This window comes from Cinclus cinclus, chromosome 24 (genome assembly GCF_963662255.1).
Source record: "Cinclus cinclus chromosome 24, bCinCin1.1, whole genome shotgun sequence".
NCBI classification, from domain to species: Eukaryota; Metazoa; Chordata; class Aves; order Passeriformes; family Cinclidae; genus Cinclus; species Cinclus cinclus.
In genome coordinates this window covers 5,287,207-5,314,908 of record NC_085069.1, presented here as the reverse complement: position 1 = coordinate 5,314,908, position 27,702 = coordinate 5,287,207, and the positions used below count along the sequence as shown (strand labels likewise).

The 27,702-nt window shown below is 60.3% G+C and overlaps 2 protein-coding genes across 3 annotated transcripts; both read left to right on the top strand.

Annotated features, from left to right (window-relative positions):
* The first annotated feature begins 3,245 nt into the window (after positions 1-3,245).
* PPP1R1B (protein phosphatase 1 regulatory inhibitor subunit 1B) lies at positions 3,246-7,368 on the top strand. Its single transcript, XM_062508376.1, has 8 exons — positions 3,246-3,326; positions 4,454-4,514; positions 4,883-4,905; positions 5,654-5,729; positions 5,836-5,943; positions 6,545-6,613; positions 7,046-7,192; positions 7,280-7,368. Exons 1-8 carry the CDS (start codon positions 3,246-3,248, stop codon positions 7,366-7,368), a joined length of 654 nt encoding a protein of 217 aa, XP_062364360.1.
* A 2,909-nt stretch (positions 7,369-10,277) lies between these two features.
* On the top strand, positions 10,278-26,848 carry STARD3 (StAR related lipid transfer domain containing 3). Of its 2 annotated transcripts, XM_062508296.1 has the most exons (15): positions 10,278-12,141; positions 13,018-13,279; positions 16,159-16,236; positions 16,441-16,518; positions 16,609-16,662; positions 16,765-16,882; positions 17,880-17,975; positions 18,938-18,993; positions 19,709-19,801; positions 20,979-21,041; positions 22,005-22,100; positions 22,584-22,663; positions 23,000-23,104; positions 24,268-24,361; positions 26,222-26,848. In XM_062508296.1, exons 2-15 carry the CDS (start codon positions 13,067-13,069, stop codon positions 26,324-26,326), a joined length of 1,329 nt encoding a protein of 442 aa, XP_062364280.1. In that variant the 5' UTR covers positions 10,278-12,141; positions 13,018-13,066; the 3' UTR covers positions 26,327-26,848. The 2 variants fall into 2 exon arrangements, with proteins under 2 accessions (XP_062364280.1, XP_062364281.1); XM_062508297.1 differs by lacking the exon at positions 16,441-16,518.
* The last annotated feature ends 854 nt before the right edge of the window (positions 26,849-27,702 follow it).

Below are 27,702 nucleotides of genomic sequence, written 5' to 3'. Positions count from 1 at the left end.
AATGTGGGGACACAGCCCCTCCTCCTGTAACCCTTGGAGACCCCACACTTCTCTGGGGATAGGGTGTTGTAGACCGCCCCACATCATGCTAAAGACATGGGATTGGAGCCCCCCGATTGCGGTGGGTTATAGGGGTTGCAGGCACCCAGTCCTGCCAGTGCTGGTCAGTGCCTCAGTTTCCCCATCGAACCCCCTAATGCTGCCCAGTGTCCGTGTCCCTGAGTAGGGCAGCGGGTGCCCCTTCCCCAGCACCCCATGAAGCTCCATTTAGGGAGGGTCCTTCCCAGGCCTCGTTCCCCTCTGCAGCCCCCCAGGGTGGTCGCTGGGGGTGTTCCCAGCATCGAAGGGGTTAAGGCCCCTGCGGGCCCCCCCATCCCACCGCCCCCTCGGGCTCCCACGCGTGCTCTGCTCCCACGCGTGTTCCCACTCCCGGCATCTCCTCTGCACCCAGGGGAGCACCGGCCCCCACCCGCCGCCCCCGCTGCAGCTCCTGGGGGGCGGCTGCACCCACGAGGGGTCTTGGGGTGCGGGAGGTTCCCGGGGGGCTCAGCCCAGGGGGAGCTGGGAGGGGACACACGGGAGCGGGGTGAGGGACACCGCCGCAGGGCCGGGCGGGGGAACCGGAGGGGGATACCGGGGTAAGGGGCACTGAGGGGGGGTCCCGGTACCCCCGACCCGACCACCGCCCATCCTGTGGCCACGCCCCATCGATGCACAGGCCCCGCCCCCTGACACTCACCCTTGGATCGTGCGATCGTCCCGGTTTGTTCGTCCCCACGATGCGCTGTCCCCGCAAGGCCCTGTCCCTGCGATGTCCTGTCCCAGTAAGTTCCTGTCCCCGTGGCACCCTGTCCCTACAGCGCTGGGCCCTGATGTCCCCCATCACCACAACACTGTCCCCGGTACACCCTGTCCCCACCATGCTCCATCCCTGGGGGACTTTATCCTCATGGGACCCTGTCCTCACCATGCTCCATCCCCAGCACACCCTGTCCCCACGATGCTCCATCCCTGGGGCACTTCGCCCCCATGGGACCCTGCTGGGCACGATGTTCCACCCCCAGCACAACCTGTCCCCGCCGTGCTACATCCCCGTGGCACCCTGTCCCCGTGGCACCCTGTCCCCACGATGCTCCGTCTCTGGAGTTCCCCACCACCACGACGCTCTGTCCCCAGCTCTGTCCCCATCTTGTCCCCACAAGAGTCCATCCCCACACCCTCTGCCCCCGTGACACCGCGCCACGTCTGTCCCCACGGCTCCGCGGTGGGCGCAGGCTTCGGCTCCTCGCCGGTGCCCGCTGGCGGGGGGCGAGCGCTTCTTCCCTCAACCTGCTGCTATTTTTACTCTCTCTGCGGGAGGATTCGCTGCTGCGCGGAGCTGCAGCCCCCGCGGCACCGCGGCACGGGCACGGGGACGGGCACGGCACGGGGACGGGCACGGCATGGGGTGCCCACGGTGCTTGTCCCGGCGACGAGCGGGGCCATGTGTGCCACACGTGTGCCTGGAAGGTGCCCCCGTGCTCCGGGCCCGGTGCGCCCCCCCCCACCCCGCGCCACTCTGCAGGTGCCACCCGCGGGTGACGGTGCGTGGGCGCGGGCGCGGGCGGCGTGTGCCGATCCCGGGGGGCTGCGGGTGCTGGCGCTGCCGCAGCGCAGGGAGGGGAGGGGGCCCGGCCACCCCCTCACACGGCGTCTTCGTGGGTGGGAGAAGCGGGAACAGCAGCGGGGATGGAGCCCGGGAACCTGTTGCCATAACGACTCGGGTCCCGGGATGGGGATGGTGCTCAGAGCTCGGCGCAGGGACACCCGGCACAGGGCCAGCCCGGGCACAGAGTGACCGAGGGACCTCTCACCTTGTCCCCAGATTTTGGGCTCCGTGAAGACACTGGGCTCTGCTGGTACCTGAACCACGCGGCTGGTCACTGCGCTGTATCACAGGGACAAGTTTCTCACGCAGAGACAGGTTTTGTCACCCAGAGCCAAGATTTGTCACGCAGATCCAAGATTTGTCACCCAGAGCTGGGCTTTGCCACCCAGAGCCGAGATTTGCCACCCAGGGCCGAGATTTGCCACCCAGAGCTGGGCTGTGCCGTGTTTTGCCGAGCTTTTCCGCGTGGTGCCGGGCGGGCGGGAGGCTGGTCCATGGCTCGGTGCCACTCGGGTAAATATTTTGCTGGAGCGGTGGCTGCTGGCCCACGGCCACCCGCAGCCGTTGGAGCACCGGGAGATCCGGGGGACGGAGCCAGTTCCCAGCTCCCCCTTCCTCGTTCCTGCTCAGAGGCGGCTTCCATCGACACCGCCCCGGGACATCCATCCCAGGAGGGGACGAGCCACCCATCCGGCTGCTGGCGACCCCGGTGTCTCCCTGCATGGGGACCCCCTGACTGCGCCCCTTCGGTGGAGCGGGGAGAGGTGCCCTCGATGTCCCCCGCTCCCTGTCTGGACTGTGCAGCTCTGGTGCCGAGCGTTGTTGGAGGATGGAGCCCCCGCTTCCCCAGGGGGAATCTTTTGCGTCCCGTGGGATTTTCTATGGGGAAAATCTTCAAAAGCTGGGCAAGAGCCAGGGCAGGTGGGCACAGGCCTGGGTGAAGACACAGTTCCCCCCACCCCCAGCATCTCGGGGGCTGCAGCTGGGGGTGGGGGGACCCTCGGCACACAGGTGATGGGATGTTTTTGGGAGTCCCAATTTCCCACGGATGTACATATCCCCAGAGTGGTGTTCCAGTCCCATGAGGCACAGAGTAATCAGGTGGGGGGAATTTTGCCGCTGCCCACACAGGGGGGGGAGCGGCTGTCCCCCTGTCCCCTGCCCCCCTCCCCTCCCCCCCCCCCCCCCCCCCCCAACCTCCGTGGAGACTCAGGCATAAGGGACAGGGACACACATGAAGCCACCCGTCCCTGTCCCATCCAAACCGGCCACTGCCGGCGGGGTCCTCCATGGCAGGGAAGGGGTTAAGGACCCCCCACAGGTTGGCTGAACCCCCCGGGGGGCTCCCCAAGGGCTCATTACCGCGGCCTCAGCCCCCCTGCCTGGGGAGGGGGGGATGAATAATTCAGCGCCTGGTAGGAAGACGTGTCCTCCCTCCCTCTCCTTCCTCCTCCTCCTCCTCCTCCTCCTCACCGGCTCTGCCTTCCCCACCTCCCGCCACTCTCATTCCTCGCCGTACCGAGCCCCGGGTGCCACCGAACTCCTCTCGGTACCGGTGCCAGAGACCCCCCGGCTCCGGTGACTCCCGGCCAAGGCCATGGACCCCAAGGAGCGCAAGAAGATCCAGTTCTCCGTGCCGGCACCCCCCAGCAACCTGGACCCCCGCGCTGTCGAGATGGTGAGGGGGGGAGCGGGGAGCGGGACCACCCCGAGGGTCCCTCCGCTCTCCCAGAGCAAAGCGCTGCCGGTGACCCCGGGGCAAGGAGGGACCCCCGGAATGACCGTGTGGGAGGGGAGGGGGACACGGGAGAGCCCCAGGGTGCTGGAGGGAGGCGGGGAAGGACGGGGATAGTGGTGACGGGATGGGGACAGAGTGGGACAGGAGGGAGGGGATGGGACAAGGCGGATCGGAGGGGACGGGAAGGACGGGATGGGACCGGCAGAACAGGACAAGGGGGCTCGGAGGGGATAGAGGGGACAGAGGGGACAAGGCAGGGGATGGGACAAGGCGGATCGGAGGGGACAGGAAGATCAGGATGGGACCGGCAGAACAGGACAAGGGGGATCGGTGGGGACAGAGGGGACAAGGCAGGTGTTGGAAGGGACAGAGTGGACGGGGGAGATGCGTTGGGACAGATGGGATGGGACAAGGGGGATGGGGTGGGAGGGGACAGAGGAGTGGACGGGATGGTTCCGGGGGGAGATAGGAAGGGACAGAGGGGACAGGAGGGAGAGGATGGGACAGGGAGAGAGGGACAGGGGGATCGGAGTGGGCAGGGCATGGGACGGGCAGACCGGACGGGACTGCTTGGGGGACGCAGAAAGGGACGGGATGGGGAGAGACGGGGACCGGACGAGAGAGCTCCAAGGTCCCCGTGGAAGCTGCGGTCCCGCGCAGGGAGAGTTGTGCCAGGGGGACAGGGAAGGGACAGGGACAGGGACAGGGATGGCACAGCAGAGCAGGGAAGGGATGAGACAGCGGGCACAGGATGAGGACAGGGATGGGGTGAAGGGAACAGGACACGCTGGGAGTCGGTGCAGCCACCCCCACCGGTTGTCCCTGATCCAAGGGGACGTCCCCGGCACACACCGGACGCAGAGCTCCCCCGGGGGAGCTGATCTGGGGCTCTCATGAGGCTGGGACGAACTGGGGACACCCCGGGAACCCCGTGCCGGGTGGGTTCGTGGCCCTGCACCCACAGGCGTACACACGCTCACACACGTGCAGACACGTGTCCCTGGGCCCAGGGCAGGGGACAGGGGACCCGGGGCGTCCCCAGCCGGTGACACCCCGCTGTGCCCCAGATCCGCCGGCGGAGGCCCACGCCGGCCATGCTCTTCCAGCTGTCCGAACACTCCTCCCCAGGTGAGCGGGGTAGGGGTGGGACACCGGGCAGGCGACGTCTGCTCCAGGGACGGGAGGTGGTGGCAGGGATGGGACATGGTGTCTGTCATGCACGGTGTGGCACGTCTGGGATGGGACATGGTGGCAAGGAGGGGACGCGGTGGGGGGTGGGATGTAGCGGCACCTGTGGAATGGGATGTCTGGAATGGGAGACAGCGGCAGGGAGGGGACGGGATGTCACTTAAGGATGGGGGTGGCAGGGAGGGGACGGGGGCCCCGGCGGGCAGGGTAATCCCTGGAAGGGGGTCCGAGGGTGAGCAGGGCCCTGACCGGCTCTGTTGGGTGCCCGTGTCCCACTCACCCTTCTCTCCCTGGCGCCGCTGACACAGAGGATGAGAACCTGCCCTACCAGGTGAGTGGGCGTCGGGACCCCCGACACAGCCCCACTCCCCCATCCCATGTCCCCCGGGGGGGTTATCGGGGCCCAGCCCCGGCGCCTGGAGCTTATCTGTTCCTTCCCGGCACGGGCACACGGTGCCAGCGCCGGGGACGCGGGATGGGGACATGGAGCCGAGCCAGGCTGTGGAGTTCGGCCGCGGTGCAAACCGGCGCGTGACCGTCACGGGGTCACCCTCCCAGTGTCCCCAGTGCTGTGTCCCCAGTGCCACATCCCCATGGTGGAGTCCCCATGGAGGGGTCCCTGTCATGGAGTTCCAAACACAAAGTCTCTATAACAGGGTCACCATCGGGGCACCCCAAAACCACATCCCCAAGGCAATGTTCCCATCGTGGGGACCCCAATGCGACGTCCTCATGGCAGTGTCCCCATAATGGGAGTCCCCAACATACGATCCCCATGGCAGGGTCCCCATGTAGGGGTCCTCAGGAAGGTGTCCCCAATACCCCATCCCCAATGCAATGTCCCCACCTAAGGGTCCCCAACGCAGGGTCCCATCATGGTGTCTCCCACACCATGTCCCCAGTGCCACATCCCCCTTAGCAGGGTCCTCATTGCTGGGGAGGGTGTCAGCTTTGGGTCCCCATCATGAGACATTCATCACAGCCCCCCACCTCGCCGGGGGGTTCCCTGCTCTCCCGGGGCCGTGGTGAGCCCCGTGGGGACACCAGGCCCCCCAATACCGACACTGCTCTCCCCGCAGCGCTCGTCGGGCGAGGGCTGCCTGCTCAAACCAAAGAGGACCAACCCGTGTGCCTACACCCCGCCCTCGCTCAAAGGTACTGCCCGCGGGGGGAACGGCGGAACGGGAGCACCGGGGGAGCTGAGGGGACACCCCGGTGCTCCCAGTGCTCCCAGTGCCCGGTGACACCGGTGTCTCCCCAGCGGTGCAGCGCATCGTGCAGTCCCACCTGGAGAGTGGCATGGGCGGGGGTGACAGCTCCGACGGGGAGCCCGATGACGGCTGCGATCCCGACAGTGCCCTCGAGTCTGGTGAGAGGGACGGGGAACGTGGGGATGGGGCTGCCGGATCCCAGGGGATGCGGGGACATGAGTGCCAGAGCCTGGGGGACATAGGGACACTGGAGGAGGGGCATTCTGGAGCCCAAGGGATGTGGGGATGTGGGGCTGGTGGAATCTGGGAGATAGGGACATGGGCCTGCCAGCCCCAGGGGCCACGGGGATCACAGACACAGCGATGCCAGAGCCCTGGGGATATGGAAACACGGGGACCAGAAGCCCAGGGTACATGGGGACAGGACTGCTGGAGCCTGGGGGACACGGGGAGATGGGGACGGGACCACCATTCCCTGTAGCCCTCGGGGACAGGGCGTATGCCAGGGTTGGGACACGGACTGGCTGCCGCCGGTGCTGCCTGTCCCTGCTGCCGGTACTTCTTGTCCTTGCTGCCCACTCGCCCGCCGGCGAGGCCACCACGTTTCCCCGCCGGGCCTTGTCCCCGTCCCCCGCGGGGCCGGGTGACGCCAGCCGGACCCCCGGCCGCTGTGTGACGCGGCACTGGCCGACCCCGGCGGTGTCCCGGTGCCGTGCGTGCCTCGCGGTGCCCCGGCCTCATCGACCCCCGCCCGGGCAGCCCCGGGGAGCCAGGGCAGAGCCGAGCGCAGCTACTTCCCCGCCGGGCTCAAGGCGCACAAGCGGAAAGGTAACGGGATGGGGTCGGGAATGGGGGATGGATGGGGATGGGGGTGATGGGGGGACAGGAATGGCGGGGGAATGGGGACAGCCGGAACGTGGGGACAGTGGGAGGGACGGGGATGGCAGAGGGATGGCAGGAGGACAGACATAGTGGAGGTGATGGCAGAGACAGGGGTGGCAGGAGGATGGGGACACTGAGGGGATTGGGATGGTGGGGGGGCAAGGATAACGGGTGATGGGAGGATTGGGACAGCTGGACAGGGATGGCAGGGGGACGGGGACACAGGGACAACGAGGGGACATGGCTGCTCACTCACCCGCTGCATCTCCTCACCTGGGGATACTGGGCGGGCACCAAGGCTTGGGGCTGTGTCCCCCTGCACCTCAGAGGGGTCACCTCATGCTGTGGTCCCTGGCGCCACCGTGCTGGCCCCTACAGGCGGGCAGAAGGTGTCCTTTGCCGGCGGCATCGACGAGCGTGAGGAGGACCTGAAATCGCTGACGGTGTCAGAGATCCCCGAGGACCCCGAGGGAGCAGAGGGTGATGAGGAGGAGTCGGGTCAGGAGCAGGACGGTGGCACAGGGGGTACGTGGCGAGTCACCCCCCCACCCGCTCTCCCTGCTGTCCCCAGTGCCACCACACCCGGTGCTGACGCCCCGTTTCTGTCCCCAGAGCGGCGACACGTCGGCTTCGCCGAGGTGCCCTCGCGTCCCATCGGCACCGAGCGCCACTCGCCCACCTTCCCGCTGGGCACCAGTTAGCTGCCACCGGGCACCGGGCACCGGTCCCCCGGCCCCCCTCGACCCCCGCAGCTTCGCCTGTGCTCCCCGGCTGCCCCCGCCCGCTGCCTGCGCTTCGTCTGCCGTGCGCCATGTGCCGTGCGCCATGTGCCGTGTGCCGCGCCATGCTGGGCCACGCCGGGACACATCGGGACCCCCGGCCACGGCCGCCCCCTCCCCACGGGCCTCGTGCCCCCCGGCTGCTGGCGCAGGAGCCGGGGATGGGACCCCTGGGTGCTGGCGGGGTCTGGGCCCCCCCTGGCTGCTGCCCCCCAGCCCCAACCAAGAAGAGCCCCCCGCCTGCAATAAACGGCTGTACAGAAGCTGGAGCGTGTTTGGGGCGGGCTGCGGCCATGGGGGACTGGGGGGTCTGATCCCCTTTGTGGGGTGGTCTGGCCCTTGTTTGGGGGTGTGACAGACTGGGAGTGTGGGGCAGGGGATGGGGGGGTCTGGGGGTCTGCGGGCTGAGCAAGAGATGTGGGACAGGGCCACGGGGTGCCCCACGAACACACCCCTCTCCCATAGGGAATGGTCTGTCCCTCGCCCCACTGATTACCCCCATGTTGGGAATGGTGTCTCCCAGCCCCATGGATACTCCCCCACCACGGAATGGTCTCTCCCAGCCCCCCACTGGAGAATGGTCTCTCCCAGAACCACTGGCACACCCCCTAGGGGGAGAATGGTCTCTCCCTTGCTCACCCCATAGACACCCCCCCTCCACAGGGTGAATGGTCTTGCCCTCACCCCACTGGTTCCCCCCTTTGGAATGGTCTCTCCCAGCCCTACTAATTCCACCTCCCATCAGGAATGGTCCTTCCCAGCTCTATTGATCCCGCGCATGAGAAATAGTCCCTCCCAGTCATAGTGATTCCCCCTCCCATGGGTAGCGTTCGTTCCCAGCCCCATTGACTCCCCCGCTCCCGCTGTGAATGGTCTCTCCCAGCCCCACCGATCCCCCCTCCCGCGGCGAGTGGTCTGTCCCCGCTCCTCCCCCATGGCCGGCGATGGTTGGTGCCGACTCAGCCTCTCTCTGGAGTTTCCCTTCCGGGGTCAGAGGTGGCGGCGGGGCCGGAAGTGGCGCCCGGCTGGACCCGGACCCGGACCCGGCACCGGGAGGTACCGGGGGGGACACGCGGGGGCGGCAGCACTTTGGGGGGCTCAGGTCCGTTCCCGGCCCCGGATCTGGGGCGGGCGATGCCGGGCTTTGCGCGGACTCCGGTGGCTCAGCCTCGGTGGGGCCTCGGTGCTGCTCTCGGGCCCGGTGGGAGCGGGACGGGACGGGGCGAGGCAGGGCTGTCACTTGGGATCCTAGTCCCGTTCCCGGCTCCAGGACCAGCCCCGGGGGTCCGTTCTGTCCCTGTCACTACGGCAGCCCCGGCGGGCCCGGGCCAGGAGCGGTCCCGTTATACGCCCTGCCCCCGCTTCACGGGCGCTCCCAGAGCCCCTCGGACTGATCCCGGGTGTCCCGGCAGCGAGACCCCGGCTCGGGGAGCCCCGAGCGTGGCCGAGGGGCGAGATTTGCTCCGGTCCGGGCGCCTTTCACCGGTGTCACCTCCGGGAACCTGCGAGAAACGGGAAGCCGGGAGCGGGGGTGTGCGGAGAGGCTCGGGGGGCCCGAGAAGCTCCCGAGGTGCGGGTATTGCCCTTCTCTCAATCCCGTGGCAAGCTCCGAGCTCTGGGATACCCGCGGGGGTCGGGGGGCTGTAGAGTGGGAGCTCCGGGCGAGGGCTGGGTCTGTGCTGGGGTGCCGGTTTCTTCCCACTGCTCCGGGGTGTTGGAAAAGCTCCCGGGCTTCATCCCCTGCTCGAGGAAGGGTCCTCCCGGGGACCCTTTTGCTGGGGGGAAGGGGCAGCATGAAGCCCCTCCCTGGCTCTGCTCCGAGGGTTCCAAATCCTGCCCCAAATCCCAACCCAAATCCCCTTGGGAATGCTCTCTCCCGACCCCCGCGGGACCGGGGGGTCACAGCACTCAAACCCCCGAATGTTGTGCTGGGCTGTGCCTCCTGCTGCCTTTTGGACCCAGCGAGGAGAGCCCTGAATTTCACCCCAGATCTTATGGAAATGAGGGTAAATGTGGGAAGCTGCAGGATCCCGTAGCTGGCTCCAGGACAAAGCTGCTTTTCCCGAGGCTCATCGAGTGTCCCCATCTCTCCCTGCAGTGCCAGGGGCTCCCGAGGGTCTCGGTGTCCTCACTTTGCACTGAACTGAGGCCTCTCCAGTGCTTTGCCCAAACCATTGGATCCTTCCCAGCTTTTTTTTTTTTTTTTGGGGGGGGGGTTGGGGGGAATGAAGGTTCGATGTCTGGTTTAATATTGACCTTTTTTTTGTTGTTTTAAAAGGAAGCTCAGACACCCCTCAGTGCCCCATGCAGCAGCTGGGGTCTCCATCCCTTTGGATCACACAGTGATCCCCTGTCCTTTGCCCCTGGGATGGCTCAGGGGGCTGCAGAGGTTTTGGGGGTCCCACTGTGGGTGTTCACCACCCTGGACTGCACGTCCCAGCAGACAGGGGACAGGAGAAATTGTCACATGAGCCTGGGGGAAGCATGGGAGGAAGGAGAAGTGGTGTCACGGGGTGGGAAAAGCTCCTGACTGGGAACTAGGTCATTAATGAGCAAACGGGGCTAAATAGGGGCTGCAGTTGAGACAGGAAAGCAGCTCAAGGAAGGGGTGACATGGGGCTGTGGCGGGGTTGGGACGTGCTTTGGGCACAGCCCCTGGGAATGTTTGGGTGGCCAGTGTTCTTCTGGAACTGGGCTGACGGGGTTTTGGGGTAGTGACACTGGGCTCTGGTGGCACTGGGTTAATGGCACTGGTTTAGGTTGGTGACACTGGGATGCTGGTGGCACTGAGCTGTGGTGGTGCTGGGCTGACAGGATTTTGGGGTGGTGGCACTGGGATGATGATGGCTCAGGGCTGCTGGTGGCACTGGGCTGACGGGGTTTTGCTGGGTGTTGGTGCTGAATATTGATCAGGATTTCACCACCCACCTCTCCTCTGTGTTTGCTTCCTGCTGGGATCTGCAGGATGTGGCGTCACCCTCATCCCTGCAGCCCCTGTCACCTCCTAATGTCCATACCAGGAGGTTTCCCCAGCAAAAATCCTTCCCCAGAGTCTCCAAATCCCCCCTTTTCAAGCCAGAGAAACCCAGAAGGGTCCCTGGAATGTTCTTTGGGCTGTGATCTGTCACTTGGGGTGTCCCCCTGGGATGTGGTTTGTCATCCAGGGTGTCCCCCTGGGATGTGATCTATCTTTTGGGATGTACCCTGGGCTGTGATCTGTCACTTGGGATGTCCCCCAGGCTGTGATCTGTCACCCAGAATGTCCCCATGGGCTGTGATCTATCACCCAGAGTGGTCCCCCAGCAGTGTTTGCCCCTTGCTGGAATGGAATCCTGGAATCATTCAGGCTGGAAAAGCCCTCCAAGATCATCAAACCCAGCCCTTAACCCAGCACAGCCATGTCACCCCTAACCCATGTCCCCAAGTGCCACATCCACACGTTTTTTGAACATTCCAGGGATGGCAACTCCACCGATACCTGGGCAGCCTCTTCCAATACCTGATTGTCCTTTCAGTGAATAAATCCCCCCTGATGTCCACCCTGACCCTCTCCTGGCACAGCTTGGGGCCTTTCCCTCTCATCCCATCCCTTGTTCCTTGGGAGCAGAGCCCGACCCCCACCTGACCCCCTCCTTGGCTGCTGGAGCGGGATGCGGAGGATGCTGGAATGCATAATGGAGCACTGTGGTGCTCAATAATTCATCTGTCACCCAGGAACAGCCACGTTTCTTCACATCCAGCCCCTGCTCTGAGCTCTCTCAGCTGCTGGAGGGAGCAGCTCCAGTGGAGGGGGGGCAGGGGACTTGTCTGGGATTCAAACATTCCTGCTCTGCCCCACAGTGCAGGTCCTCCCTTGGGAATTGGATGGTTTGGGAGAGGTGTGTGTCCAAAACAGCCTAAACCTCCTTGGGAAAACTGGGATTAATGATGGATGAGCTGCACCAGGGTGCTCTGGTGCAGTGTCCTGCCCGTCCCTGTGTCCTTCCATGTCCCAACACCCCATTGTGACCCCTCTTGGCATCCCAGGATCAGGTCCCTGGAGCTTCTCCGGGTGATTTTAAAGCACTGTGAATGTTGGGGAGGGGCTGCCTAAGTGCAAAGTGCTGTTGGAGGGGAGGAGGAGGTGGCAGCAGCCCCGGCGGGGGGTGGGATTTATTATTTATCCCTCACAGATGTCCTTAACTTTTGTCACTTCGAGCCGGGCCCGGCGCGTGGAGCGGCTGATCCGAAGTGACAAGGATTCCAGCTCCTTCCCAAGCGCCTCCAAGAGGGACTTCACAGGAGTCCAGCTTTGTTCCCTTTCCGGCCACAGCACTCCCGGGGGTGGGATGCAAAAACCTCTGGCTCAGGGATCCAAACTGGCCCAAACTGCCCCAAATCAGGCTGTGCTCGGCTCCTGCAGGTGATCCTGGAACACGCCTGGCTTCACATTCTGTGGGATTTCCACTTCCCACAGATCTGGGCACAACCTTGTGACATTTTTCCGTGGACACTGCAGCCTCCTGGATGTCATGAGTGGAAACTATGGTGACAAAAGCTCCCTGGGATCCCAGCAGGCACAGAACCGCTGGGGCAGGAACTCACACCACAATCCGGGGCGGTTTTTTTTGTTGTTTTTTTTTTTTTTTTTTGGAGGCAAAACATCCTTGAGCAGGAGGATTTAGCAGGGAAGGAGCTTGTGGCTGTGCCGTTGCTGTGAGTAACTCAGAGGTGGTGGGGCCGGGACTGACAGATCCCTGGCCTGACCTGTTTTGGGATCCTCCTTCCATGTTTGTCCCCAGCGTGTGCTCCTGCCACGCTCCCTTCCCACAGGGCCTCCTTGTGCTGCTCTGACGGAGAGGAAAAATTTCAATACAATGGTTGGCACAGCTGCAGGAAAACAGCTCCGGCTTCCAACACCTCACTTGTGCTGGGATCGTGTGCCCAGCACTGCCAGGCGGGGCCAGGACACAGAGCAGGTCCCTCCCTGACACTGGGACAGGGAGCAGCTCTGTCCCTGATGCCTCCCTGCTGCTCTGCCTGGCACAGTTGGGCATCAGGCCCTTGGTTCTCCCCTGGCTGTGCAGGTTGGCATCTGTTCCAATGGAGTGCCTATCTCCCAAGGCTTTGTCTTCCCTGCAGAGTGAAAAGTGGGGTGGCTCTATGATTTCAGGGAGTGCTCCCAAAACATCCTCAGACCCCTTTTCCTGTGTTCACAGTGTCTCCATGGAGTTTGGGGCCCCTTTTCCTTCTTCCACAATATTTTCATGAGGTTTGCAGCTCCTTTCCATGCTGCCTTGGCATCTCCATGGGCGTTGGAGCCCTTTTCCCTACTGCCATGGTATTAACTTCCATCCTGCCATGGGCAGGAGCACCTTCCACTATCCCAGGCTGCTCCAAGCTCTGTCCAGTCTGGCCATGGATACTTCCAGGGATCCAGGGGCAGTCACAGCTTCTCTGGGCACCCTGTGTACCCTCACAGGGAAGAATTTCTCCTTGGGATCTGATTTGCTCCTGGGATTATTTGCCATCAGAGAGGGAGAGGAGCAGGGGTGTGGCCAGACCTGAGGGTCCCTGGGTGTGTCCCCGCAGGTGACGCTGCCGTGGTCGATGTCCCCGGAGCCAATCCCGACCCCGGAGGATGAGCAAGCCCACGGACCTGCAGCACGACCTGGAACGCAGCCTCCCAGCCATTGCCTCCATCAGCTCCTCCTTCTCCCAGAGCCAGGGCTTCTCCCCGTACTTCTTCTCCCCCGAGAAGAGAAAAGCCATCTCGGATGTGAGGAGGACCTTCTGCCTCTTTGTCACCTTCGACCTGCTCTTCATCTCCCTGTTGTGGATCATCGAGCTGAATGTGAGTTGGAGGAAGCAAACCCGGGAATCTTTGCCCTTTTTAAGCTCAGTTCCCTCTGTTAATTGCTCTGTTCCAGAACTCCTAGGACAGATCTTTGTTTGCTGTTCCCCGCGCTGGCCAAGGAGCTGCTGTTCTTTAGTGTAAACTGAAGTCCAGCTCGTTTCCTGCCCCGGGGTTTTGTCAGGGCTGTCCAGGGTTGTTAACACCGTCCCTTTGTTGTTGCTGTAACAAGATCCAAGACCTCTGGAATCACCAAGTTGAGCCAAATTCCCCTCCTGCTCCCTTGGCCTGAAGAAAAGCTTCTCCCTGGCTTTGCTGCTGCTGTGCTCTCAGAGCACCAGAGGAGCAGGGGAGGATCCTCCAGGGGCTTTGATCCCAAAATTCTGCTGCTAATCTCAGCTTTGGGAAGCTGGAGGTGCTGCTCCACCTCCCAAGGGATTGTTGAGGGGGATGTGAGTGGTTTGGTTCCCTGCAAAGCGACTCACAAGCTGCTGTGTTTGCTCTGTGTTGCAATAACAGGGAAAATCCAGTTTATTTACCTCAGTCCCACCAAGTCCAAATCCCTCCCTGGGCTATATTTTGTTTTTATTTTCCCTAAACCGGCCCTGGCTAGTTTCAGGTACTCCATGTCCTCCCCTGGAACACCCGGAGCAGAGATGAACAGATAGACCCTGGGCTCTGGCCTGCATTTATCAGCACTGGATCCTGCTGCTCCCTCAGCAGCTCTTATCTCTGCCCTCCTTATCTCTGGGTGTCTGCACTTAACAGACTGTCCGGGCCAGCAGCTCCTCACCCTGCCCAGAGCCCCCTGCTCCCCACCCCCTTAGGAAAAACCATCTCCCAGCCAGCATTCCAGCAATGCCAACGGTGTCCTGGCCAAGCCCAGCTTGGACCCCAGCCCCTTGCCCTTGTCCCAGTCCTCTCAGGAAGAGGTGCTGGAATTCCAGCCCCCAGGAGTTAATCCTGGCTCGGTCACCAGGGTGATGCTGAGCGTGGGTCGTGCAGGTAGCCATTAATGAGTGACTAAGTGCTGATATTTGGGCCCCCGAGCTGAGATGCTGCATATTTAAAGCCATTAGAGCAGCTTATTTGCCTGGTTATGAAGAGCAATGGTTTGATATCATGACTAATGCCTTTTTTCTTTTTTTTTTCCTTTTTTTATTTTATCCAACCGTTTCCTTCCCTGCGAGATAAGCTGAGCAAATTGCCCCTCGTTAAAAGCAAACCATAATTGTGCAGGCTGGGTGCTTTCAGAGCTCTCAGAACCAGAGAGATGCCTCAGGTGGTTCATCTTGGTGCACAGCCTGTGTTTAAGCTGAAAACATCCCCCAAACCATGACCCAAAGCTTTCCCAGTGTCTCAGCCTTCCTGCAGCATGCCATGGAGTGTGGGGATGAAGCTCTTTCGTGGCCACTGAGTAAAGCTGGCCCAAGTCTCATGGCCACAGGTCAGCTGGAGGCACTGCCCAGCTTTGCCCCCCTCTTTTAGCCCATTTGTTGTATATTAACCCCATTCTAGACTGAGAGGGATCCCTTCCCAATCCCAGTGGTTGCCTGTGCTGCCCTTGGAGTGCCAGGACAACCCTACCAGGAACTGTCACCCACCAACTCGTTCTTCACAGCCCATCTACCAGAAACACCCCCCACAGTAACCATCACCCAGAGCTTTCCCTGTGTCTCCTCCTTCCTGCAGCATCCCATGGAGCCAGTGAGGGGGGAAGAGGCTCTTGGTGGCCACTCAGCAAAGCTAGCCTGAATCCTGGTGGCCACAGGTCAGCTGGAGGCACAGCCTAGCTTCACTCCCATCTTTTTGCCTCCCTCTCCCTGGATTTTAAGCCAGAGCCCTGACCCAGAGGGATCCTTTCCCAGTGGCTGCCCTTGGAGTGCCAGGACACCCTGGCTGCCAAGGACTGGCCTGAGATCCACCAGCCTGTTCCTCACAGCCCATCCAACAGCTGCTGGCTCTGCCAGCTCCCAGCCAGCTGGGCCCCGTCCAAAGCCATAGCCTAAAGGTGAAGCATTTGTTCCAGTTACCTGAGCCCTCCACTTCCTCCCAGACAGCCATTCCAGGCTCCCAGGATTTATGGTGGCCAAAGGACCAGGGCTGTCAGACCCTGGGTTATCTTGGGATGAGCTTTTTCCACATTCCTGTCAATCCCAGAGAGTGTTTTTGCCTCTCTGAGATTGCCTTGCGGCCCATGGCTGTGCATCCCCCTCTCCTCCCTTTTCCCCTTTGCCAACACGTTTGATCCTGCTGGTTCCCTTCTTCCATCAGATTTCCTGGAGCACTGCTGTGAGCTGTGGGAAGCCGGGTGGAGGGAGAAGGGACCCCTCAGTGCTTTGCAAGAGGAGGATCCTTAAATCCCCCCAGGTCCTCAGTGACACCGAGAGCCCCCACAGGAAAATGTTCAGTGTATTAGTGAAGGTTACTGAGGAACATTTTTTCTGTGGTTTTCCATTTTTTTCCATGCCTCCTCCCATTCCTCTGGAATCTGCCACCTGGATGAGGTGAGCAGCAGTGGCAGGTGTCCATCCTGGGGCTCCAGGCTGTGAGGAGCTGGTGGCTGTGCTGAGCCAAGGATTTGGGTGCTGGAAATCACCACCTAAACACCTAAAATGTGTTTAATGTCCCTCCTCCCCTACCCGTGCTCCTGGGTGTGAATCCCAGGGTAAAACATGGTGTGAATCTGGGCAGGAAATGTGCCATGGGATCCTCCCCAGTCCTCTGCTGGCAGAGGAGCCCACACTGGGTCTGTGGGACCTTTTGTATTGCAGATGCATTCCCTGACCTATTCATAACCCCAGGCACTGCTCAGCTCCTTCTCCCGTGAGTTTCTTATCAGTGCACTCAGCAGCTTCCTGCTTCCCTGTCTCCCTCAGACCAAGGTGGGCATTAAGGAGAACCTGAAGGATGAGATCATCAACTACAAATTCAAGACCTCGTTCTTTGATATCTTTGTGAGTATCTCAGCCTCCTGCAGGCCTCTGGAGCTCAGTGGGGCTGGGAGGGTCTGGGGTCTCCCCTTGCCCACCTCGGTGAATCCCTCCTGGTGGAGCCATGACCTGCCTGTTCCCTGGGAGCTTGTGCCTGTCCCTGCCCTCCCAGCACCTGGCAGAGGGACAAGGGCAGTGACTGGGGTTGCTGAGTGTTTGTTGTTGCAGCTCTTGGCTCTGTTTCGCTTTGTTGTGCTGCTCTTGGGCTACGCCGTTGTCCGCCTGCGCCACTGGTGGGTCATCGCGGTAAGGAGGCACTCCAGCCTTTCCTGGGGGGAGTTTTCCCTCTTCTCCTGGACTTCCCAGGAATCTGAGCTCTGTCCACTTACTTTTCAGGTCACTACACTGGTATCCAGTGCCTTCCTGATTGTGAAGGTTATCCTCTCCGAGGTTGGTTTCCTTGGGCTCGCAGGAAGTTGCTTTGTGATTTCTCAGCGTTGTTTTATTCCCTGTTTGGGTCATTCCCTGTGGTTTCTGCTTCTTTCCACACAGCTTCTGACCAAAGGGGCTTTTGGGTATTTACTTCCCATCGTCTCGTTTGTCATTGCTTGGTTGGAGACCTGGTTCCTGGATTTTAAAGTCCTAACTCAGGAAGCAGAAGAGGAACGATGTGAGTATTTTTGCTCCTCTCTGGTAGGAGTTGGACAAATCCAACCATGCCTGAGTTTTCTGCTGCTCTGGCAGCACCTGGATATGACATTTTCTGGAAAAGGGATCTCTAGGTTGGCTGGGATGGGAAGTGTCTGACTCAGTTCTGTTATGGTCAACAAGTCCCTTCAGGGGAAGAAAATACCTGATTATAAAAAGCATCTTTTAATTGAGGGGAGAAAAATGTGCCAGATTTCCCAATGACTGGATCCTGCAGCCAGACGTGCTGGAGACAGAGCTCAGCTCTGCATAGGAGAAAGTGTTTGGAGACAGGGAGGAAAATGCCAGGCAAAGAGTTGTACTCCCTGTCCCTGATATCTGTGTTTGGATCTGGCTGGAGCCCTTTTCCCAGGAGGGCTGCTGGTGTCACAGACACATTCTGTGGCACAGGGTGACTTATGGGGTGTGAAATTCTGTGGCCTGTGTTCTCTGAGGTCACACCGAGCAGGGATTGGGGCTGACCTAATGCTTCACACGTCACCCTGTAAATTCCAGGATCCTTCTAGGGAGCTGGTCTGGTTTGTACCTCTCCCAGGAGTCACTGGCTGGGAAGTGGCACCAAACTAAAAAGGGGCATTTGTCAGTCGGGGCTCAGTCAGAAATGCTCTGAGTGGAAAGCACCAGAGGATGTTTGGGTCTTGCAAGGAGGCTTTAAGTTGAAAAATGATCAAGTGTTTAATGCCTCTATTGGATTAGGCTCAGGTTCCAAATTGCTTCCAGGGGAAGCTCTTATTTAATTAGATGCTTAATCGCCTTTGGATTATTTGACAGGCAGAAGAGCCCATTGATCTCCAGGGCAGATAAAACGTCTCAGACAAAAGATGAGGCATCAGGAGCTGAGGCTGGCTGGTGTCACTGGGGAAAGACATGGGAAAACGTGGGAAAAACAAGAGGATGTTTGGGCAGGGCTGGGGTCCCAGAACCTGCCAGGTGTTAAATCCTTGTGCTCACATCCCCAGGGTTCCTGGCAGCCCAGGCTGCAGCCTCAAGGCCACTACTGTACCCCCGAGCTCTCTCCGAGGGACAGTTCTACTCCCCACCCGAGTCCTTTGCAGGTAAGGTCACCTGTGCCATCACCATGGAATTCCTCACTACCATCATCCCTTCCTTGAGCTCGGCCTTGTTATCCCAACCCTTGGCAGAGCCTTCAAGAATTGACACTGCAAAACAGGGTCCCTTCTCCCCTCTCTGTGCCTGCACCTGGGCCAGGGTGGCATTGCCACACTCTCCACATGACACCTTTTTATCAGAGCCACTCTCTTCCCTGCAAGCCTGGCTGCAGCTCTGCAGGGAAGTGGAGCCTCGTGTGGGCTTGGGATTAAATGCTCTGAGCTGTGTGCTTGGAAAATGCTGCCCTGGGGTGAGGGCACGGAGGTGGGTGGTCACAGGATGAGGATGAGGGCTGGTGGCACATCACTGCCCTGTGCTAGCTACTGGAGAGTTCCTGGCATGGGACTGGGGACATCTCAGCTGGCTCATCCTGGTGTAGCTGAAACCCAGGATGAACCAGCTCCCTGGACACACTTTTTCCACTCTAGCTGACACCCACGCCGAGCCCAGCTCTCCAGAGCAGTTGTCCCAGTGTAGCTGACACCCAGGGCAAGCCCAGCCCTCTGGAACACTTTTCCTAGTGTAGCTGACACCCACGCTGATCCCAGCTCTCTGGAGCAGTTGTCCCAGTGTAGCTGACACAGGGATGAGCTCAGCCCTCTGGAATAGTTGTCCCAGTGTAGCTGACACCCGGGATGAGCCCAGTTCTCCAGAGCAGTTTTTCCAGTGTAGCTGACACCTGGGATGAGCTCAGCCCTCTGGAACACTGTTCCTGGTACAGCTGACACCCGGGATGAGCTCAACCCTCTGGAGAGCCAAGCAGGTGTTCAGGGAGACAGGGCGAGAGTCATCCTCACTGACAGCCCTTCCTGTTGGATAAGGGACAGGGATCAGCCCCACGAGAAGGGAGGGAGGTGGTACCAGTGGGGTGTTCATTAACTGTGAGTGAATTGGTGCTTCCCCGTAGGCTCAGACAACGAGTCTGATGAGGAAGGTGTGGGGAGGAAGGCCTTGACAACTCAGGTAAACAGGGCCTGGCCCTGCCCTCAACTCCAGGCTGACCTGGGGCTGTGGGAGTCTCCCCAGTCCTGTGGTCCCATCAGGTTCTGCTGCCCCCCAGTCCAGATCCCTCAGTTCTGGGGACGAGTGGCTGAGCCCTCTCTGTGCCACAGGACCAGTGGCATCGTAGCCACTGCAGGAGGCATCATCTGAGCCCCCCAACTTTGTCCCACTGCCCCAGAGCTGTGTGCTTTTCCCTGCAGCATCCCACAGGGGTGTGTTCTGGCTCTGCTCCTGCCTGTCCCTCTCCCTTCTCCCTTCCATCCCTGGTCCTTTGGTCACATTCTGGGCATCACCTCATCTGTCCCTGTGGCTTGAGGGCTGGCCCTTGACCTCCCCAAAACCTGGTTGGGCACAGGCTTTTTGCCTTTTTCCAAGAGATCCTGCTCCTGTTCAGCCCTAGCTCTGGCTCCTCCAGGAAGGAAGCTGCACATCCCAGAGCCCTTTGCCTGCTGGAAACCCTCCTGCTAAGGCGGGAGCTGCCGGGAGCAGCTGGTGTGTGGATCCAAGCCAGGGCGGGGAGCGTGACTTGGAGCTCCAAAATGAGGCCTCTGTGACCCAAATTAAGAGATTTCTGATCCCCTTTCCCTCTGCCAGCCCAGGGAGGGGGGAGCAGCCTCACACACACTCCTCGAGCTTCCTGCACGCCCAGCTAATGAAATCCTCCCTTCTTTCCTAGGAAAAGGAGTATGTCCGACAAGGCAAAGAGGCCATGGAGGTTGTGGACCAAATCCTCGCCCAAGAGGAGAACTGGAAGTTTGAGAAAAACAATGCAAGTGTGGTTTTTCCTCCCCAGCTGGCAGAGGGCATGGATGGCTTAGCAAAAACCGGGACAAACGAGGCTTTGGAAACCTCCTTGCGCCATGAAAAATTAACAAGCGTTACAATTACCTGATTGAATTAGGAATCTATTCCAGTTCAGTTAAATGTAAAATCCCCTCTTATTTAATTAGACGTTTAATTGCCTTGCAGTTTGACAGGAGAGGGCCCTTCCCTCCTCCCTCTGTCCAGAGGGTGGGCAGGGGCAGCCAGCTCACCTTTGGGATGCAGAGCCATGGGAAGGAGCAGGGCAATACTGATCTCACAGCTCCAGCCCTGCCCTTTCTCCATGGCTAGGTGCCTTTGAGCTTGCTGGGAGCCCAAACTGGAGTCTTGGCCCATGTGGGGAACTAACTGCTCTTCCCATCCTCAGTGCTACTGGTGTCCCCCTTCCCCAGCACCTGGAACCTGGATGGGTTGCTGGGGTGTAAACTTGGAATGTGGCTCTGCCTACTCCAGACTTTTCTGAGGTGCACAGAGCTCTTTTCTCTCTCAGGAGAGTGGAGAGAAAGAGGAGGGGTTTGCCCCCCAAACCCAACCTTGTTTCACGAGGTTGAAACACGACTGGGGGGTGCGAATCCTGCAAACTGCTGTCTCATCTGGTGTTTCAAATTCCCCTGTCAAGTGATCCTTTGTCTGATGCCAAACTAGCTGGGCAGATTGTTTTCTTTTTCCAAAGGGGGATGGATTTAAATAGACTAATCAGAGTTTAACACAGGGCTAACGATGAAAGGTTTTCATCTGCCCATCCCTGGCCCCTCCAGGGAGGCTCCTTTCAGCCGTAGGTAACACCAGCAGTGCTGGCAGCGAACCCCCTTCGCACCCCAGTGCTGCTACAAAGAGAATGTGACCTTGACGTGGGGTTTGCAGCCTGGCACGGGGCGGATTCTTTTTCTGTCTCATCCCTGCTGCCTCTCAAGATATTGTTTTGTTGATGGAAATTTAGGCATGGCCAACTGAAATGTGCTCAGGGCGGTTTCTGTGCCGAGGTCGCTGCCTGGTGCAAGGGGCTGGGGGTGATTGGGGGCTGCAGGGGGTCACAGGAGCCTCAGAGTTTTAGCAAACTTCACCCTAAATAGAAACAATCCCTTTTTGCTGATAAAAATACTACTTTCTTATCTCTTGCACAGGACTTCGGTGATGTTGTTTACACTTTTGAAATCCCTTTCCATGGCAAGACCTTTATTTTAAAGGTAAGAACATCCTTGGGCCGATTCCTTGGTCTCTTTGGCATGGATGAAGAGCCACAGCTCAGCTTTCAGGACAGGTCAGGCTGCAGAACACACTCCCCGTGCTTGAGACAGATGAACAGCACTAGGGAATCTCTCCAGGAAAACCCCTTGGCCAGCAGACAAACTCCCCAGTAAATATCCAGTAAGACTCCACTGGTAGAGTCGGGAGCAGGTGACTGCAAGACTCGCTTCCAACCTCAGCATCTCGGATTAATCTGACCAAGGAGGCTAATTGGAACTAATTGCCAGCAAGGCCAGGGCTGAGCGTGCGTCTGCTGCTGCCTGGCACTGGGCAGAGCTGCTCGGAAGTGCCTTGCTCCGTGCCCTCTCCCAAGCTGGAGTGGCTTGGCTGGGAACCATGCTTTAATGAAGCGTCGGTGCTGCCGTGGCTTTTCTTTGTTCCAGTGCATATGTTGCCTCGCTGGCAGGAGCTGCCAGTGGAGCAGCTCTGTGTTCACCAGCAAAAGCTGGATGGTCCCACTTTACTGCATTAACCGTTTGCCTCCGAAGATCCCTGCTCCCGTGGGGACTGGGGGGGAATGGAATGGATGCTGTGTGTGCTGGAGCTTGGAATGGATTGAGGAAAAAAAAAAAAACAAAACAACAAAACAGTCAAAAATGCAACTTCCCGAAGCAATGTTGTGTGGGGAGCTGCTGAGGGGCAGACGGATAGGCAAAGCTCAGTGACTCCCAGATCCTGAATTCTGTGTGTCCTCCCTGACCCCACATGTGCCCTCCAGGCCCCTGGAAGCACCAAGATAGAGGGGTGACAGCCGTGGTTTTGCATGCAGGGGAACCAGGCTGGCTTCACCCCTCCCCTCCCCTGTGATCCCACTTGTCCTTTTGTTTTGCCTGTTTTCCTTAAAAATAATCTTCCCCAAGGGGAGCAGAGGGGCTAGCTGACTGCTCTGGCTCTGTCCTCAGGCTTTCCTGCAGTGCTCTCCTGAAATGGTTTACCAGGAGGTGATTCTGCAGCCCGAGAAGATGATCCTGTGGAACAGAACAGTGGCAGCTTGCCAGGTGAGCGTGCCGGACAAAGATGGCTTAATCACAGGAGCTCCTTGGAGCGGAGAGCTGCGGCTTCCCTGTCCAACACAGGCTGCTGGCGGTGCTGGAGCCGAGCTGGATCCCAGTCACCGAGGCGTTAAATCTCCGCCGCTCATCCGTGCGCTCTGCGCGCTCCGCGGCGGCCGGCTGCACGCCTGTGCCGGGCCAAGAGCCCGAGAGGTGGGCAGGGATAGGGGCCAGGGCTGAGCCAAACCTACCTCTGTCTAGTGGGAGGGTCTGGACCTCGTGGAGGGGAGCTGGAGGTGACACCTGTGCCCCCCAAAAACTCGGGAGATGAGCCCCAGCCCCGTGCACGCACCACTCATTGCCTTCCATCCCTGGTCTGCTCCCAGTGCTGATTTGGGGGAGACGCTGTATCCTCTTGGCACGTGCAGGCTTGAGGCACAACCTGAGCAAATCTCCCTTCTTTTTATTAATTCCCTTGCCCTTCCCCAGATCTTGCAGCGGGTTGAGGACAACACGATCGTCTCGTACGACGTGGCGGCTGGAGCTGCCGGCGGGGTGGTGTCCCCAAGGTCAGTTCATCCCACACTGCCCCTAAACACCCGCCAAACCACGAGGAGACCCCTCTGGGACACTGGGACTGTTCTGGGCTGCTGGGAGCTCTAGTAGGGCTGGTTGGCTCTGCAGTAACACTCCCAAGGGTGAACAGCCCCTGAAATTTCCCCCAGACGCTCCTGGCAGGATTCTGAGCTCCAAACCTCGGTCAGTTGGGCTCCCAGATATCGGTGCTTGGCTGTGCTTTGTCCCTGTGTTGACACAACCCTGCCACAGCCTCTCCCAGCAGTGCAGAGAGCAGGATCTGCCCCCTCCACATCCCGGGTGTGTTTTTAAGCCCTTTCTTTGCGCAGGGATTTCGTGAATGTGCGTCGGATCGAGAGGAGGAGAGACAGGTACGTTTCCTCAGGGATGTCGACCACGCACAGCCTGAAGCCTCCGCTCTCCAAGTACGTCAGGTGAGAGGCAGGTGCTGTTTTTTCAGCTGGGATCACGCACTTCTCCAGAGCTTCAAGGCAAAGAGCCACTTAACTGCAAGCCCTGCTGCCTTCCTGGCAGGATTTGCAGGAAGCTGAGCTATTTGTGGAGCTGAACCTCGCTTCCCTTGTTCGTCTCCCTTTGTTCAAGAAACTCTCTGTGCTGTCAGCGGTGCTGGGGCGTTTCCCAGCTCGGGGGAGTGGAGGTGCTGACCAGTAACAGCACGAGCCCCATCCCAGTCCCACATCCTGTTTATGTAACAGTTAATTCCCAAACAGGAATTTCTGAGGGGCAGTAAACAGCTGGCTGTGGCTCTGAGCCTCTCACATGCCTTTGTGCTCCTCGTAAACCGTTCACTCACTGAATTTGAGGCATTGAGGGGTGAAACGAGGATGGACCAGCTCCCAAAATCTCAGCAGGGCTTTGGCCTCTCCCGTTGCAAAGGGACAGGCTGGTGATGGATCCCAGAGGGGTTGGGCTCATCAGACAAGGACTCCTTGTTCCTGCCGGGCCCAGCTGTGCCACCGCGCGCTCCGACTTTGGTTTTCTCAATAATCTGGTTAAAGTAATTGACATTTTATCTCAGAGCTGTTGGAACTGCCTCAGTCTATTTAGGAACTGGGGACTTCAGGGCCTGGAAAAATCCTGTAATGAACACACACTGCAAAAATAGCATGTTCTGAAGAGGGAAGGGAAATCTGTATTTGGGCTGTGTGTGCACAGCTCCCGTCTCAGAGACAGATCAGATGGTGCTGGGAAGGATCTGGGGGCTGGAGTGACAAGTGCTGAGCCTGTCCTGAGCACACAGAGCTTCCTGGGACCTCTTGTTTGCACCCAGGGTTGTGCTTGGGAAAGCTTCCTGTGGGGAGCAGCTGGCACGATCCAGAGGCAGAGCTGCTCTACTGCTGCTCCACTGGCGGCCCTGGCACTGGCGCTGCCAAGGCACCTGTGGGAAAGCTGCCCTGCCGTGCTGGCTTGTGTACCTGGAGCCAAGGCACACACCTTCCCAGGCTCCCAGCATCTGCTCCTGCCCCACCGGGCCCTGGCCTTCACTGCCAGGCTCAGCTCTGTGCAGTGCATCCCAGAGAATCCCAGCCAGAATTCCAGCCTGGCTCTGCCTGACCCTCTTGGCTTTCCTCCACAGGGGTGAGAATGGACCTGGTGGATTCATCGTCCTGAAATGTCCCAGCAATGCCAAGGTCTGCACCTTCATCTGGATTCTTAACACAGATCTGAAGGTAAAACCAGTTCCTGGGTGAGGTGGTTGCGTCCCATCCCCAGCACAGCTCTCCCCTCTCCCCTGGCATCCAGCAGCCTGAGGCCCTGCTCCAGAATCCCAGCAGCCGCAGAAGTGCCCCCTTAGCAAGTGCTGCACTGAAGGGATTCAGGTTTGGCAAGTGTTGGGTTAAACTACTCCAAAAATCCCCCTCCTTTCCCAGTGGGAGTTTGGGAAGCTCTTCCTTACCTGGAAGCTCTTCCTTGTTATTTAAGATCTCACTTAGGGGTTTCATCTCTGAGTGCAGGGAGGAGGTTTTTATCCTCTTTGGTGACCAAAACCAGTTTGTAGGCATGGCAAGTTTTGTGCCTGGCCCCTCCCAGGAACACTCCAGAGAGGCAATTCCCTGCTCCCAAATCCCCTGGCACGATCACAAACACCCAAAATCCACCCCCGGCAGAGCGAGCTGCACCGGGTCCGGAGTTATTTGTGGAGCTGCGTGTCCTTGCGGGTGTCCCGGACAAAAGGCAGCGCACGGAGGGACCGGGATGGGGCGGATGCGGGAGCGGGAGCGGAGTTGGCCCCGTTCCTTCCTCCGCGGAAGGTTGACGTGGTAACGGCGCTGCCGCAGCAGCACAAAGGCTCCATTCATCCCTCGGCTGTGCTGCAGCGCTGCCGCGGCCCCCTCCTCTCTCCTCCCCTCCCCTCCCCTCCCCCAGAGCCCAGCGGCTCCTGCCTGTCTTGCCAAACTCTTCGGGAAAGGTTTGGGAAGCGCTGAGAGCGAGCCGGAGCACAGCGTGCCCTTCCCGCCCGGTTTTGCCATGGATGTGTTTTCCTGCCGTGGATCTGGCACCCGTCGTGGGCAGGTTTTTGGAGGGGAGGATAGCAAACCCCCCTGAAATGTGGTGGGGCTCAGAGAGAGAAGAGGTTCCTTGTGCTTCCCGGGCCGCCTCCACCATGGAAGGAATGCCGAGCTATTAATAACCCCCAAGTGCTCCCATCGCCTTCCCCAGGGGCTCTGCCAGCTCCCAGACCCCTCCGCAGATCCTCGCTCTTCCCTTTGGCCCTGAACGAGTATTTATAGCCCATGGCTCATCCCTTCCTGCTCCTTGGGGGAGGGAGGATTCCGCACGTGTGTGTGTTTGGGTCCGGAGCTCCTGTCGGGAACAGCGGCCTTGCACTTTTCCTGCCCCTGTGTCCAAGGGAAAACCTGCTCCAGGAAAAGATGTGTGCTGGACCATCCCAATCCCAGGGGAGGAGAGTGTCCTGTGCTTGCCTGACCCTCAGGATAGTTGTCCACTCCTCCCTCCATGCCCTTGGAGTGGTTCCCAACCCTGTCTCAGCTCCCTCCCCACCAGAGACAAGGATTATTTTTTTTCATGGATCTCCCACCACGGAGCTAAGGCTGAGGCGGTGGGGGTTGAGTCGTGCAGGGCTTTTTTTGAGAAATCTAACCACATTGCAGTTCCTCCCCCGGATTGAAGCTCCCTGAGAGCCGCAGCTCCGCACAGCGGTGCTCCTGGGATGGGATGGGATGGGATGGGATGGGATGGGATGGGATGGGATGGGATGGGATGGGATGGGAATGGGGGACAGCACCCAGCCCAGCCCTCACTTCTGTCCCTGGAGCCCTCCAGGGCAGGTTGGGTGCAGCACCTAGCCCCAAATCGTCATGTCCCCTGGAACACCCTGGAGTGGGATGGTACCAACCCCCAACCCTCATTCATGGCTCTATGTCCCTGGAATCCTCCAGAATAGGATGGGGGCTGCCCCCAACCCCGAACCCTCACAGATGTCCTTGGAACCCTCTAGAGTGGGATGGGGGCAGTCCCCGGCTCCAAATCGTTCCTCACAGCCCTGTGTCCCTGTCCTGTGTCCTCAGGGTCGCCTGCCCCGGTACCTGATCCACCAGAGCCTGGCTGCCACCATGTTTGAGTTCGCCTTCCACCTGCGCCAGCGCGTGGCCGAGCTCTGCTCCAAGCCCTGAGGACATTCCAGTGCCCTCTCTGCTCTGTGGGGACAGGGACAGGACCCTGCACCCCATCGGGGGGGGTTCCCCTATTACCAGGGGGCTCAGCCCTTCCTCCCACCATGGCTGCCCCTGAATGGGGCCCTGGACCCGACTGTTCTGTGCCAAATCCCTGCTCTGCCCCCCACGGGGGCTGGGCCAGCCCCCCCTCCCCACAAACAGGTTGGGGGCTCAGCTGGCACCCCCAGATTCGTGTCACTGTGCCCCAATTCCATGAGGAAGAGGGGACAGAGGTGATGGCTATGTTGGTGAGAACTCAGCTGAGCCCTGTGCCAGGCTCTGCCCCTCCACCAGCAGGTGAAGGCACAGTTTGTAGCCCCCCACACCCACCGTGACCCTGGGGCTATGTCCCCCACCTCGAGGACAGTGCTGGGGACCCCCCAAACCTCCCCTTGGCACTGGCCAAGCCCCCTCCTTCCCAAACCTGCAGCTCCTGGTGGAGCCAGCGCGAGATTTGCCTTAAGCAGAGAATTTGATCCTTTTTGGGGGTGCGAGGGGGGGGGGGTGTTGGGGGTGGGGGTGCGGGGGCGACTGCGTTTCTCTACCTGTGAGCTCCGTGTGCTGCTCTAAAAACAGCAGCAGCAGCGCGGGGCCGCCCGCACAGGGGGGCTGCACTGCAGGAGGGGGGCACCCAAAGCCCCCACCCCAGGCTCTCTGCACCCTCTCGGGGGTCCGGGGGTGTCCGGCTCCCCCCTCCCCGCCCCCCAGTCTGTGGGGTCTGAATTAAAGCCTTGCACTGTTTGCAGCTCTGTGTCACCTGTGTGCCCTTTGTCATCCAGTGAATCAAAGGGGTGTGGGCAGATGTGGGGCTGGGGTCACCCTGAAACCCCCCCCAGCATCAAAGGGGTCCTCCAGGGAGCTCCAGGCTCCTTGGGTCACTGGCCATGGGTGCCATTGGTGATGAGTGGCATTGGCCATGGGTGGCACTGTCCCCCCACCCCATGGTGGCACTGGCAGCTCCATTGATTTGGAGCATTTCTGTCTGCACCACCTGTCCCCCAGTGCCCCTCCAACCCTGGGTTCATCCCCTGGCGGTGGGACCCCCCACGCCTGGGGGCAGCTGGGGGGGGGGCTGGAGCCCCACGTCCGTGTCTGTCACCAACCACGTCCATGTGAGCCCCCGGTCACTGGCACCTGACTATTGGCCCTACAAACAGCTCATTTGGGGGTCCTTACAGCCCCAAAACCCCCTGTCCTGGGGTGGGGACACATGCTGGGAGGGACCCCCAATGTCCCTCTGGGGTCACTGTGAGTGGCACAGGGATGGCAACAGAGGTGGCACGTGGCGCCCCAGGTCTGTGGGGGGGGACAGGGAAAGGCCAGACGTGCCCTGG

Excerpts from the sequence above, each read along its gene's own strand:
- STARD3 (XM_062508296.1), top strand. The coding sequence starts at position 13,067 with ATGAGCAAGCCCACGGACCTGCAGCACGACCTGGAACGCAGCCTCCCA. Across the intron at positions 16,883-17,879 it reads GGAAGCAGAAGAGGAACGAT|GGTTCCTGGCAGCCCAGGCT; the intron begins GTGAGTATTTTT and ends TCACATCCCCAG. Across the intron at positions 24,362-26,221 it reads TTCTTAACACAGATCTGAAG|GGTCGCCTGCCCCGGTACCT; the intron begins GTAAAACCAGTT and ends CTGTGTCCTCAG.
- PPP1R1B (XM_062508376.1), top strand. The coding sequence starts at position 3,246 with ATGGACCCCAAGGAGCGCAAGAAGATCCAGTTCTCCGTGCCGGCACCC. Across the intron at positions 6,614-7,045 it reads CAAGGCGCACAAGCGGAAAG|GCGGGCAGAAGGTGTCCTTT; the intron begins GTAACGGGATGG and ends TGGCCCCTACAG. Across the intron at positions 7,193-7,279 it reads GCAGGACGGTGGCACAGGGG|AGCGGCGACACGTCGGCTTC; the intron begins GTACGTGGCGAG and ends TTCTGTCCCCAG.